This window comes from Stenella coeruleoalba (assembly GCF_951394435.1).
Source record: "Stenella coeruleoalba genome assembly, chromosome: 20".
In the NCBI taxonomy this organism is placed as follows: Eukaryota; Metazoa; Chordata; class Mammalia; order Artiodactyla; family Delphinidae; genus Stenella; species Stenella coeruleoalba.
Window position 1 is genome coordinate 48410576 of NC_137166.1, and position 12154 is coordinate 48422729.

Genomic DNA, 12154 nt, shown 5'->3' on the forward strand with positions numbered 1-12154 from the left:
ACTTTTGATCATTCACCAATGCTTTTGGATAGTGTGTTTTTATTTTTAAAATTTATTTATTTGGCTTCACTGGGTCTTTAGTTGTGGCTCGCAGGATCTTCGTTGCGCTATATGGGATCTTCTTAGTTGTGGCATGCAGGATCTTTTTAGGTGCTGTATGCGGAACCTTTACTTGCAGTATGCAGGATCTTTACTTGTGGTATGCAGGCTCTTAGTTGCAGCATGCAGGATCTAGTTCAAACCTGGGCCCCGTGCATTGGGAGTGCGGAGTCTTAACCACTGGATCACCAGGGAAGTCGCCGGTTTTGGATAGTTTTTAAATTAAAAAAATTTTTTTTAAATATTTGGTGTAGAATTAATACTTTATGTGTTGCAGTTTTGGTACAGTAGGAATTTACTTGGTCAACACATTTAAAATACAGAAATGAACAGACTGGTAGGTGACTGTATGGAAAAGGAATGGTGGGTAGTTTGATGACATGAAAATTAATGCTGGGGGGTGGGGGCTGGAATTTAGGGAGAAGAAGGAGATAATAGTTCGGAAGCGGAAATTAACAAGACACGCATCCCATGTCCACGCCTAGTGGTACAAGGAGTGTGAGAGAGAACACAGGAGACCATTTGAAAGACAGTCCTTGAGGGGGGAAGCAACTTTCTTCATTGAAATTTCAGAATATTTATTAAGAATGCCTCACTTACAGGCAGGAATATATAATATACTGTATGAATAACATATAAGTACATACTATTAATATATACTAACATAAGTAAATATAATATTTATAAATATATTAGTAAATTGTCCAAGTCTCAAAGCAAGCACATCAACTACAGAGCTCTGCTGTACATTTTCTGACCCTAAATGTCTATACTCACTAGCTCTTTCTCTTTTCATTTTATATATTTAAAATTCCTGGCATATTTCAAATATAAAGAAATATATAAGAATAAAACAAATATCCTTTTATAAGCCATCCAGCTTTTGTAAATCCACCCAGTTTCCATCATGCATTACAATCTCTCCATTCCTGTGGTCTATCTACTCAAAGGAATATAATGCAGTCATTAAAGATTAATTTCATGAAGGATGTGGAACAGTGAAAAGCACTTACTGTGTATTTCCAAGGAGGTAAATAGAATATTTTAAATATCTAAGGAATCAATGCAAATGAAATATATTAGGGAATTCTAGTTTCACCTTAATTTAATCCACTTCCCAATTTTTGTAAATCAAAAGATGGGAGGGATGGGAACCTGAAAGAGACTATAAACATAAAAAAGAATCTAACTTTATTTCAAATGAATCATATAATTGGGTTGAACGGGGATAAAAAGAACTAGGTGACGTAACTTTTAAACAGAGTACTTCATCTCTACATATGATCTAAAAAGACCTGTAAAAGAAAAATTCCTGAACAGAGCCAGGTGTGTGTTTTGCAGTGACATTATTTAGCAACTCTAAAGCTACTTGCTGCATATTGGAGGACTGAACAAATGAGTAAGCAGATTGATGACTGGGAGCCTACTTCCAACTATTGAAGACCTAAATATGGAATAGGGAAAGACCAGAAAGCAATAGTTACTTGAAGTGGAAGCTATCAGTATTTTACACACACACATATACATGAAGGATTGCTATCCCAGTAACAAGGAGAACATACAGCCCCTAGGTCTTGGTTTCCCCAAAGGATTCAGGGCTCTATAGAATCTGTGGTCGCAGCAGGCAATATACAAGATAAACCCAACCTTATTGTACCAGAAAACAAGAGTTCATACTGATGATAGAGAAAGAGACGTGGGGGAGAAGGCAAAGCTCTTCTAACAGTAGAAAGCCAATTGCTAAATACAGAAGGGATGATGGAGCAAGAAAGTCATCCTTTTGCAATCATGACAGTAATAACTGATTCACAGAAGAATATCCACGAATGTTAAGACTAGTAGGTGAAGGTTATGATGAAGCAGTTATTACACAGTCTCCAAGATTTCCCCACAAATTAGTTATTAATTTCAAAGGCAAACAGCAATTTTACTGTGGAGAAATCTAGTAATTATCAGTGTATCCAAGTGATCAAAGCCACCGTCACCAATGAAACAAATACACCTTTCCTGTTCTAATGCACTGAGAAGTATGCATCATTCATGGAACACTCATGCCACAGTTAACCTGAATCTAATCATGATGAGTCAAACCCCCCATTTAGGGACACCCTACACATTAGCTTGTGTTCTTCAAAATTACCAGTTTCATGGAAGACAAAGAAAGGCTGTGGAACTGATCCAGAATTAAAGACTAAAGAAACATGACAATCAAATGCAGGTTATGACACACCTTAAGAGTAGATCCTGATATAGGAAAAAAAAATGCTACCAATATATATATTGGGACAACTGTGGAATCTGAATAAACTGTAGATTAGAAAATATCATAGCAATGTATGGCAGTCTTAAAATAGGTTTGCAAATTCTTTGACACTCCTCTCATGAAGTAGGGTTCAGGTCCCCTCCCCTTGCTCCCAGATAGGCTTTTATGACTGTCTCAATAGACTGACTGGCAGACTGACTGTTACTTCCAAGGTTAGATTAGCAAAGGCCATGGTACTTCCGCTGGTTTTTCTTGGCAGACTTTTGAGCCACCACATAGTGTCCAGTTAGTATGAAGTTGTCATGCTGGAGGCCACACCGATTTGTAAAGACAAGCCAAGGCTGTCTGGGTTCTCAGTTCAGGTACTAGATAAACAGGTCTGCTTGTAATCACATTAGATACCCAAAGGATATAAAGGAATTCTATTATTCTTACATCTTTTCTGAGTGTTTAGAATGAGCTAAAACACTCTAATAGAAGCATTTCAAAAAATTAAAAATTTACTGTAATGGGGAATTCCCTGGTGGTCCAGTGGTTAGGACTCCACACTTTTACTGCCAGTGGCCCAGGTTCCATCCCTGGTCAGGGAACTAAGATCCTGCAAGCCATGAGGTGCAGCCAAAAAAAAAAAAAAAATTACTATAATGCCCTTAGGTATCTCATATATATATATATATAAAATGACATACATGTATGATATTATTGTATGTATGGCTATGATCTGGTTACTTTTAAAGGGAGGGCATCATCACAGTAAATTTAGATATCATTTCATAAAAAATTCTATGTCTCTGCCCACTTTCCTCAGCATATTCTGGATATCTACTAATGTCGGTAACTATGAACTTATCTTTTCTCATTTGATTCTGCATAGTATTCCACAGAATGGCTAAGCCACAAATCATTTTTGTCAGATCCAACCGATGAATGCAACGTGTGCTATTACCAATAATGCAATGGTGAACATGCTTTATGTACATCCGTAACACAAGTTTACAGGCCATGAGATAAAGCAGTTAAGATTTAGCTGTAAGGGATTTTCATTTATTTTATTGTCCCAGTTTTACTGCTTTGGTAAAATGGATAATGGCCACTGTAAATAATTTTTCAAAAAGGTAAAGAAAAATCATCCGAACCCTCTATGCCAGAGTAAACCAGGTGGTATATTAATATCTTTCCACCTGGGACTTCCCTCCCGGCACAGTGATTGAGAATCCGCCTGCCAATGCATGGGACATGGGTTCGATCCCTGGTCCGGGAAGATCCCCATGCCGCAGAGCAACTAAGCCTGTGTGCCACAGCTACTGAGCCTGTGCTCTAGAGCCTGAGAGCCACAACTACTGAACCCGCGTGCTGCAACTACTGAGCCTAGAGCCCATGCTCCACAACAACAAAAGCCACTGCAATGAGAAGCCCGTGCACCGCGACAAAGAGTAGCCCCTGCTCACCACAACTAGAGAAAGCCCACACACAGCAACGAAGACCCAACACAGACAAAAAAAATAAATATATCTTTCCACCTATTAGTGCTATGCACATAATCACATCTTCAGGTACACATCCCCTTATTACTTGAATTATACCAGGAAGTCTCTAACCTAGTTTTTTCGTGGATGACGAATTTTTTCCTGTCATTATACATCTATATCATATTTTTTCATGGCTATATATTAGAATATATTTATGTAAATATTTTGCTGATACTTCCTTTTTAAAAAATTCAGTATAAACATCTTTGTGTACAATCTTCCTTACTGTTGCTATAATCTCCTAAGCAAAACCTCTAATGCTAGGATTTGCCAGGGCAGACTATTTTGATACCTATTGACCAGCAAATGTTCACTCCTACTAATAGGTGTTGAACACAGAATGCTGTGTATATGACAGTTAATCTAAACTGATAACTTTAATGAAATCTCAATCAAAATCCAAGAGGTTTTTTGTCTACCCCACCCCATTTTTAGAGGGGGAACAATGGGGGTGGAATGTGACAAAATTAATATCCTTGGTTTCTGCCAAAGCTCCTGCTTAAAGAGGTCTGGATGAAGGACCATGAATAGAAAAGGCAATGTGACCTGAGCCTGAATGGAAATAATGCAAAGAAACTGATTATTAACAATTCAAGTTTACTAAGAAACTTTTTGTTACTAGTAACTACTTTTAACACTTTCAGAGTTACAGTAAAACCCTAAGGAATTAATTAGTGTTCAAAATTTCCAATCATATAAGTTGCAGTATGTTATTAGATTAAAAAAGTCTTTCAGTCTATAAAATACAAACTAATGATGCTAAATATTACACTGCACACAATGGGTGATTCTGTACATATAACGGAAGCTGGATGGAGGGTGGCAGCCATTCAGAACTATTGTGGATGGCTATTATATGATTCTGATTTCAGGAAATATTAATTGAAGTACAATCTTATTAAGGCGACTTGCAGGATTCTTCTTGAGTATGTTATGAATTTAGGATAGGAAGCCAACCAGAATTTTCAAATATTTGTCCTAATTAGAGGGATTTCCTCCCCTTGGTTCAGTAATTGCCAGGCACCTATTAGGAACCAAGCACAGTTCTACACAGTAGAGACAGAATGGTGAAAAACAGCCCTCCCTATGTGGAGGGTACACTGCAGTTGACATCTATTGTTTGTCCATCATTATACTTTTGTTCAAGTCCTGCCCATAACCTTCATGTACGGTAGATGCCAATGATTCTTCTCTTGTGTCACATCTTGAGAATCGGGGCATTCAGAGCTCTGGTATAACCACTGACCATATTCATAGAATACGTTTTCCTTCCTCTGTGAAACCTGATGTTAGTATAAAGAGTTCACCTCCCAACTGGATCTTTAAAAACACAGCATTTTACAGAACTTCTTTCCCATGAAGATTCCTTGATGTTTCCAAGTTCTGCAGGAACTTCCCACAACTACGAGCACAGACTTTCCAATAGAGATGAAGACGTGGATTAGCTGGAGGCCATGCCTCACCTTCCAATTCTACAGGTTCCCTCCAGTGTGGACCCTCTGATGGTAAACAAGATGTGACCTCTGGCTGAAGCCCTTGCAACATATATCACATATGTAAGGCCTCTCTCCGGTGTGGACCCTCTGATGGGTGTGGAAATGTGAGGCCTGGCTGAAGCCCTTACCGCACTGCTGACACGTATAGGGTTTCTCTCCCGTGTGGACCCTCTGATGAGCACTGAGCCCGGCGCTCCAGCTGAACTCTTTCCCACACTCCTCGCATTTGAATGGTTTCTCTCCAGTGTGAATTATCTGATGGACTTGGAGATTCGACCTCTGGCTGAAGGCCTTACCACATGTATCACATTTATATGGCTTCTCTCCCGTGTGGACTCTCTGATGGGCTTGAAGATGGGAGGCCTGACTGAATCGCTTCTGACACGCATCACATTTGAAGGGCTTTTCCCCCGTGTGGACACTCTGATGAGCTTGAAGGTTCGAGGCCTGACTGAAGCCCTTCCCGCACTCCTCGCACTTATAGGGTTTCTCTCCCGTGTGGACCCTCTGATGGTTGTGAAGATTCAGGCTCCAATTGAAGCGCTTCCCACACACCTCACACTTGTAGGGCTTTTCTCCAGTGTGGACTCTCTGATGGGCTTGGAAATAGGAACTCTGGCTGAAGCCCTTCCCACACACACTGCATCGAAACGGCTTCTCTCCCGTGTGAACCCTCTGGTGGCTCTGGAAGCTTGAGGCCGAACTAAAACCCTTCCCGCACTCCTCACATTTGTAGGGTTTCTCTCCCGTGTGGACGCGCTGGTGACTGTGAAGGTTGAAGCTCAGGCTGAAGCACTTGCCGCACTCCTCACATCGGTAGGGTTTCTCCTCAGTGTGGACGCGCTGGTGCGTGTGAAGATTTGAGCTACAGCTGAAGCGTTTCCCACAATCTGCACACTTGTATGGTTTCTCTCCAGTGTGGATTCTTTCGTGGGCCTGAAGGTGGGACCTCTGGGTGAAGCCCTTCCCGCACACCTCACACTTATATGGTTTCTCTCCCGTGTGGACTCTGCAGTGGATGTTGAGGTCTGTGCTACGACTGAAGCCCTTCCCGCAGCTCTCGCATCTGTAGGGCTTCTCTCCGGTGTGAATGGGCAGGTGGGCGTACAGGTGTGAGGTCTGATTAAAGCTCTTCCCGCACTCGTGGCATGAATAGGGCTTCTCCCCTGTGTGGACTCTCTGGTGAGTCTGCAGGTTTGAGCTCTGACTGAAGCCCTTCCCGCACTCGTGACACCAATAGCGTTTCTTCCCTGGGAGGACACTCTGTTGAATGGGACTAGCTGAGCTGTAACCACTGCCCTTCTCATGTATCCTGTATGTAGGGGACTTCCTGCCCAAGTGTACCTGCTGATGAAGTTCAAGGCTGGTGTGGTCACGGAATCCTTTCTCACGTTCGTTACACTGGTAGGTTTTCGGTCCAGTTTGAATGATACTGCACGGGGCCAGAGGTGATGCCTTTAAGAGATCTCTACCACACTCTCTGTTGCCGTGAGCTTTCTCTCTTTTGTACACCGTGTCATCATCGAGGTGAGGAGAGATACAACTGAAAATATTAGCACATGGAACAAATATACAGAACTTGTTTTTCACTGGAGTCAGCTTACAACTTCTCTGATAATTCTGAGTCCCATTCAGATAGAGTTTATTCCAGGAATTCTGAGCTCTCCCAGTTGGAAATTCTTGATTTTCAATAACATTAGAATGATCTTCTAGAAGAGTCATTAAACAGCTGTCTTCCACAGAAGCCTGAATGGACACTCCTGCAGGGGAGTTATGTTGTTTGGGGGACTGAGAATTCTTTCCGTGAATACTTATCACGGAGTCCTGACTTCTGGTTAATTTGCTCACAACGTGTTTCTTGATGTACCAGCACGAAAGCTCTCCCAATGAAAGGAGTCTGACTCCTGTTTCATGAAGAGTCTCCACCTCATTGTGATTCCTGGCTCCTGAAAGGAAAACAGTAAGGAATTAAGGACGGAGAGAGTGACGGCAGCAAGATGGTGGGCTAGGAAGCTCCAAGCCTCTGCTCCTGCCACGAAAACATTATAAACAAGTAGAGAGTAGTGAAAATGACTTCATAGGAATTCTGAAAAACAAAGGTCTACAGCAACCAAGAGAACGTCCAATCAAGAAAAAGCCAAATTTGAAAAGGTAGGATATTTGGGATCAGTCCAGAGTGAGGTTGCCCATATCCCTGGCAGATCTCTTAAGGATACAGACACGGGAAAGACCAAAGGCCTGGACTGAAAAGCAGCAGCTAAAAGCCAGCCAGAGGCATGGAAGTGTAATACCAAAACATATTTGATCTACCCGAAAGAACACAGAAAAGGACAAAGAGATGAACAAAATACATGAGACCTCCCCCAACAAAAGCAATTGCAAATATACCCGGTTTCAGTAAGTATATCATGTGGAAGTGCACTCCCCTAAAATCAAAAGGCAGAGATTGGAGAGAATATAAAAAGCAAGGTTCAACTACATGCTGTCAACAAGGGATATGTTTTAAATACAAGTAAGCAAAAGAAAAAGGGTAGGAAAAGACGTATCATACAAATATCATGCAAAGCCTAAGAAAGCTGGAATGGCTAAACAGACAAAAAGACTTTACAAAATAGAGCACTCTTAGATACAAAGACATTTTATGACAAGGATCAGCAGATGTAACAATTACAAATGTATATGTATCTAATAAAGGCTCCAAAATAAATGAAACAAAAAGAGGGAACTAAAATGAGAAATGGACAAATCTACAGACTTGAAGATTTTTTACACACTTATTAGACCATTAAAAAAAATCAGCAAAGCCATACAAGATCTGAACCACTATAACCAAAACGAAACTTACAGGTCACTGCACCTAACTGCAGTACATACATTTTTTTTCCAAGTACGTATAAAACATCCATCAAGATAAACCATACCCAGGGCTATAAAACAAATTTTGAAAGATTTTTAAAGACCATAGCAGAATTAAAATCAAAACCAACACGCAGAAAAGGCCTATAAGAAATCACATGGAAACTAGAAAATATTTTGAAATAATAATGAAAGAAAATAGTATCTCAATTTCTGGCATGCAGTTAAACAGCACTCAGATTATTTATACCTTTAAATATTCATATAGAAAGCAAGAAAGGCCTAAAGTCAATAACCTAAGGTTCCAATTTAAGAAGCCATAAAAAGAAGAGGAAATGAAAGGAAATAGTGAAAAGCAATTAAACAAGGGGGAAAAAAATCAAGGAAAACAAACTGAATCAAGGAAAAAAATAGAAAAGACAAAACACACCATTGTAAAGCAATTATACACCAATAAAGATGTTAAAAAAAAAAAGACAAAAACTACCAACATCAGGCATAAAAGATGGGATATTACTAAAGATCATAAAAGGCATTAGAATAAGGGGATATATTCAACAACTTAGATAAAATATACCAATTCCCTGAAACATACAAATCTGTTACAAGAAAAGCAAAATATGTAAGTAGTTCATGAACTGAAGTCATAAATAACATTCTCACAAAAGGACCAGACAACTTCACTGGTGAATTCCACTTAGCACGTAGGAAAGGAATAATACCAGTCTTACACAAACCCTTGCAGAAGGCTGAAAAGGAGAGTATACTTTCTGAGGTATTGTGTATAATAAGGCCTGTATTACCTTGATATCAAGATAGACGAAGACATTAAGTACAAAGAAAATTACAGATCAAAATTCCTACATAATGTAAGTGCAAAAATCCTAAACAAAGAGAAAATCTTGTTTTTTATAATACACAATAAAAGGGTACTATTAATAAGTGGGTTGAATCCTAGGAATGCGAGGTGGTTTTAACACGTGAAATCATCAGTGCTTCATGCTCCTTTAATAGCATAAAGCAGGAGGACAAGATGGCAGAGTAGAAGGACTTGAGCTCACCTCCTCTCATGAAAACACCAAAATCAATTACTTCTCAACAGCCATTAACAAAAAAGACTGGAACCTATCAAAAAAGATATTCTACATCCAGAGGCAAAGAAGAAGCCATAACAAGACGGTAGGAGGGGCACTTCTGTGACACAGCCAAATCCATACCTGCCGACTGGGTGACCCACAAACTGGAAACTAATCACATCACAGAGGCTCTCCCACAGGAGAGCTCTGATCCCCATGGCAGGCTCCTCAGGCTGGGGGTCTGGCATCAAGAGGAAGAGCCCCCAGAGCATTGGGCTTTGAAGGCCAGTGGGGCTTGATTTCAGGAGCTCCACAGGACTGGGGGAAACAGAGACTCGACTCCTGGAGGGCGCACACAAGGTAGCATGTGCACCGGGACCCAGGGCAAAGCAGTGACTCCACAGGAGCCTGGGCGAGACCTACCTGTGGGTCTTGGAGGGTCTCTTGGGGAGGCAGGAGTCAGCTGTGAGCCACCGCAGGGGCAAGGACACTGGTGGGGGAGCCCCCAGGGAATAGTCCTCAGCGTGAGCTCTCCTGGAGGTCACCATTTTGGCACCAAGACCTGTCCCCACCCAACAGCCTTCAGGCTCCAGTGCTGGGATGCCTCAGGCTAAACAGCCAACAGGGTGGGAACACAGCCCCACCCATCAACAGACGGGCTGCCTAAAGTCATCCTGAGCTCACAGTCACTTTTTGACATTCCCCTGTCCACCAAAAAGGCCTGCACAAGCCCCTGCACCAACCCCACCCACCAGGGGGCAGAAACCAGATGCAAGAAGAAGTACAATCTGCAGCCTGTGGAATGGAGACCATAAACACAAAGTTAGACAAAATGAGATGGAAGAGAAATATGTTGCAGATGAAGGAAGAAGATAAAACTCTAGAAGAACAACTAAGTGAAGTGGAGATAGGCAATCTGCCTGAAAAAGAATTCAGAATAATGATAGTAAAGATGATCCAAGATCGTGGAAAAAGAATGGAGGCACAGACCAAGAAGATACAAGAAATTTTAAAGAACAGATGAACAATAACTGAAATGAAAAATATACTATCAGGAATCAACAGCAGAATAATAGAGGCAGAAGAACCAATAAGTAGCTGGAAGACAGAATGGTGGAAATCACTGCTGCAGAACGGAATTAAAAAAGAAGAATGAAAAGAAATGACAGTCTGAGACCTCTGGGACAACATTAAATGCCACCAACATTTGCATTATAGGAGTCCCAGAAGCAGGAGAGAGAGACAAAGGGCCTGAGAAAATATTTGAAGAGATAAGGGACTTCCCTGGTGGTGCAGTGGTTAAGAATCTGCCTGCCAATGTAGGGGACCAGAGTCCTGGTCCGGGAAGAGCCCACATGCCGTGGAGCAACTAAGCCCATGTGCCACAACTACTGAGCCTGCATGCCACAACTACTGAAGCCCATGTGCCTAGAGTCCATGCTCTACAACAAGCCACCGCAATGAGAAGCCTGTACACCGTGACGAAGAGTAGCCGCTGCTCGCCACAACTACAGAAAGCCCAGGCTCAGCAACAAAGACCCAATGCAGCCAAAAATAAATAAATAAATTTTTAAAAAAAGAGAAAGAGCCAAAAACTTCCCTAAAATGGGAAAGGAAACACTCAAGTCCAGGAAGTGCAGAGAGTCCCATACTGGATAAACACAAGGAGGAACAAGCTGAGACACATATTAGTCAAACTGACAAAAATTAAAGACAGACAAAATATTAAAAGCAACAAGGGAAAAGCAATAAATAACATACAAGGGAATTCCCATAAGGTTATCAGTTGATTTTTCAGCAGAAACTCTGCAGGCCAGAAGGGAGTGCCAGGATATATTTAAAGTGATGAAAGGAAAAAACTTACAACCAAGAATACTCTACCCAGCAAGGTTCTTGTTCAGATTCGATGGAGAAATCAAAAGCTTTACAGACAAGCAAAAGCTAAGAGAATCCAGCACCACAAAACCAGCTTTATAACAAATGCTAAAGGAACTTGTCTAGGTGAAAAAAAAAAAGCCCACAACTAGAAACAAGAAAACTACGAATGGAAAAGCTCACTAGTAAAGGCAAACACACAGTAAAGGCAGGATATCATCCACACACAAATATATCAAAACCAGCAATTGTGAAAAGAGGAGAGTACAAATGGGGAATATTGGAAAAGCATTTGAAATTAATAGACCTGCGACTTATAGCAGTCTGTGTATATATACAAGACTGTTTTATCAAAACCTCATGGTAGGGGGACCTTGAAGATGGCGGAAGAGTAAGACGCGGAGATCACCTTCCTCCCCACAGATACACCAGAAATACATCTACACGTGGAACAACTCCTACAGAACACCTACTGAATGCTGGCAGAAGACCTCAGACCTCCCAAACGGCAAGAAACTCCCCACGTACCTGGGTAGGGCAAAAGAAAAAAAAAAAAAAAGAAAAAACAGAGACAAAAGAATAGGGACGGCACCTGCACCAGTGGGAGGGAGCTGTGAAGGAAGAAAAGTTTCCACACACTAGGAAGCCCCTTCGCGAGCGGAGACTGCGGGAGGCGGAGGGGGGAGCTTCGAAGCCGCGGAGGAGTGCACAGCAACGGGTGCGGAGGGCAAAGCGGGGAGATTCCCGCACAGAGGATCGGTGCCGACCGGCACTCACCAGCCCGAGAGGTTTGTCTGCTCACCCGCCGGGGCGGGCGGGGCTGCGAGCTGAGGCTCTGAGGCTCGGGTTTTGGTTTCGGACGGAGCGCAGGGAGAGGACTGGGGTTGGCGGCTTGAACATAGCCTGAAGGGGTTAGTGAACCACAGCTAGCCGGGAGGGAGTCCGGGGAAAAGTCTGCAC

The 12154-nt window shown here is 41.9% G+C and overlaps 1 protein-coding gene across 7 annotated transcripts in view; it reads right to left on the reverse strand.

Moving 5' to 3' along the window:
• Window positions 1-478: 478 nt before the first annotated feature.
• ZNF235 (zinc finger protein 235) overlaps window positions 479-12154 on the reverse strand; it is a 62079-nt gene continuing 50403 nt past the window's right edge. For all 7 annotated transcript variants that reach the window (XM_079907983.1, XM_079907982.1, XM_079907986.1 and 4 more), the window contains one exon: window positions 479-7333. In XM_079907983.1, the coding sequence (XP_079764109.1) occupies window positions 5364-7333 (1970 nt within the window). In that variant the 3' untranslated portion in view covers window positions 479-5363. The remainder of the gene's footprint in view (window positions 7334-12154) is intronic.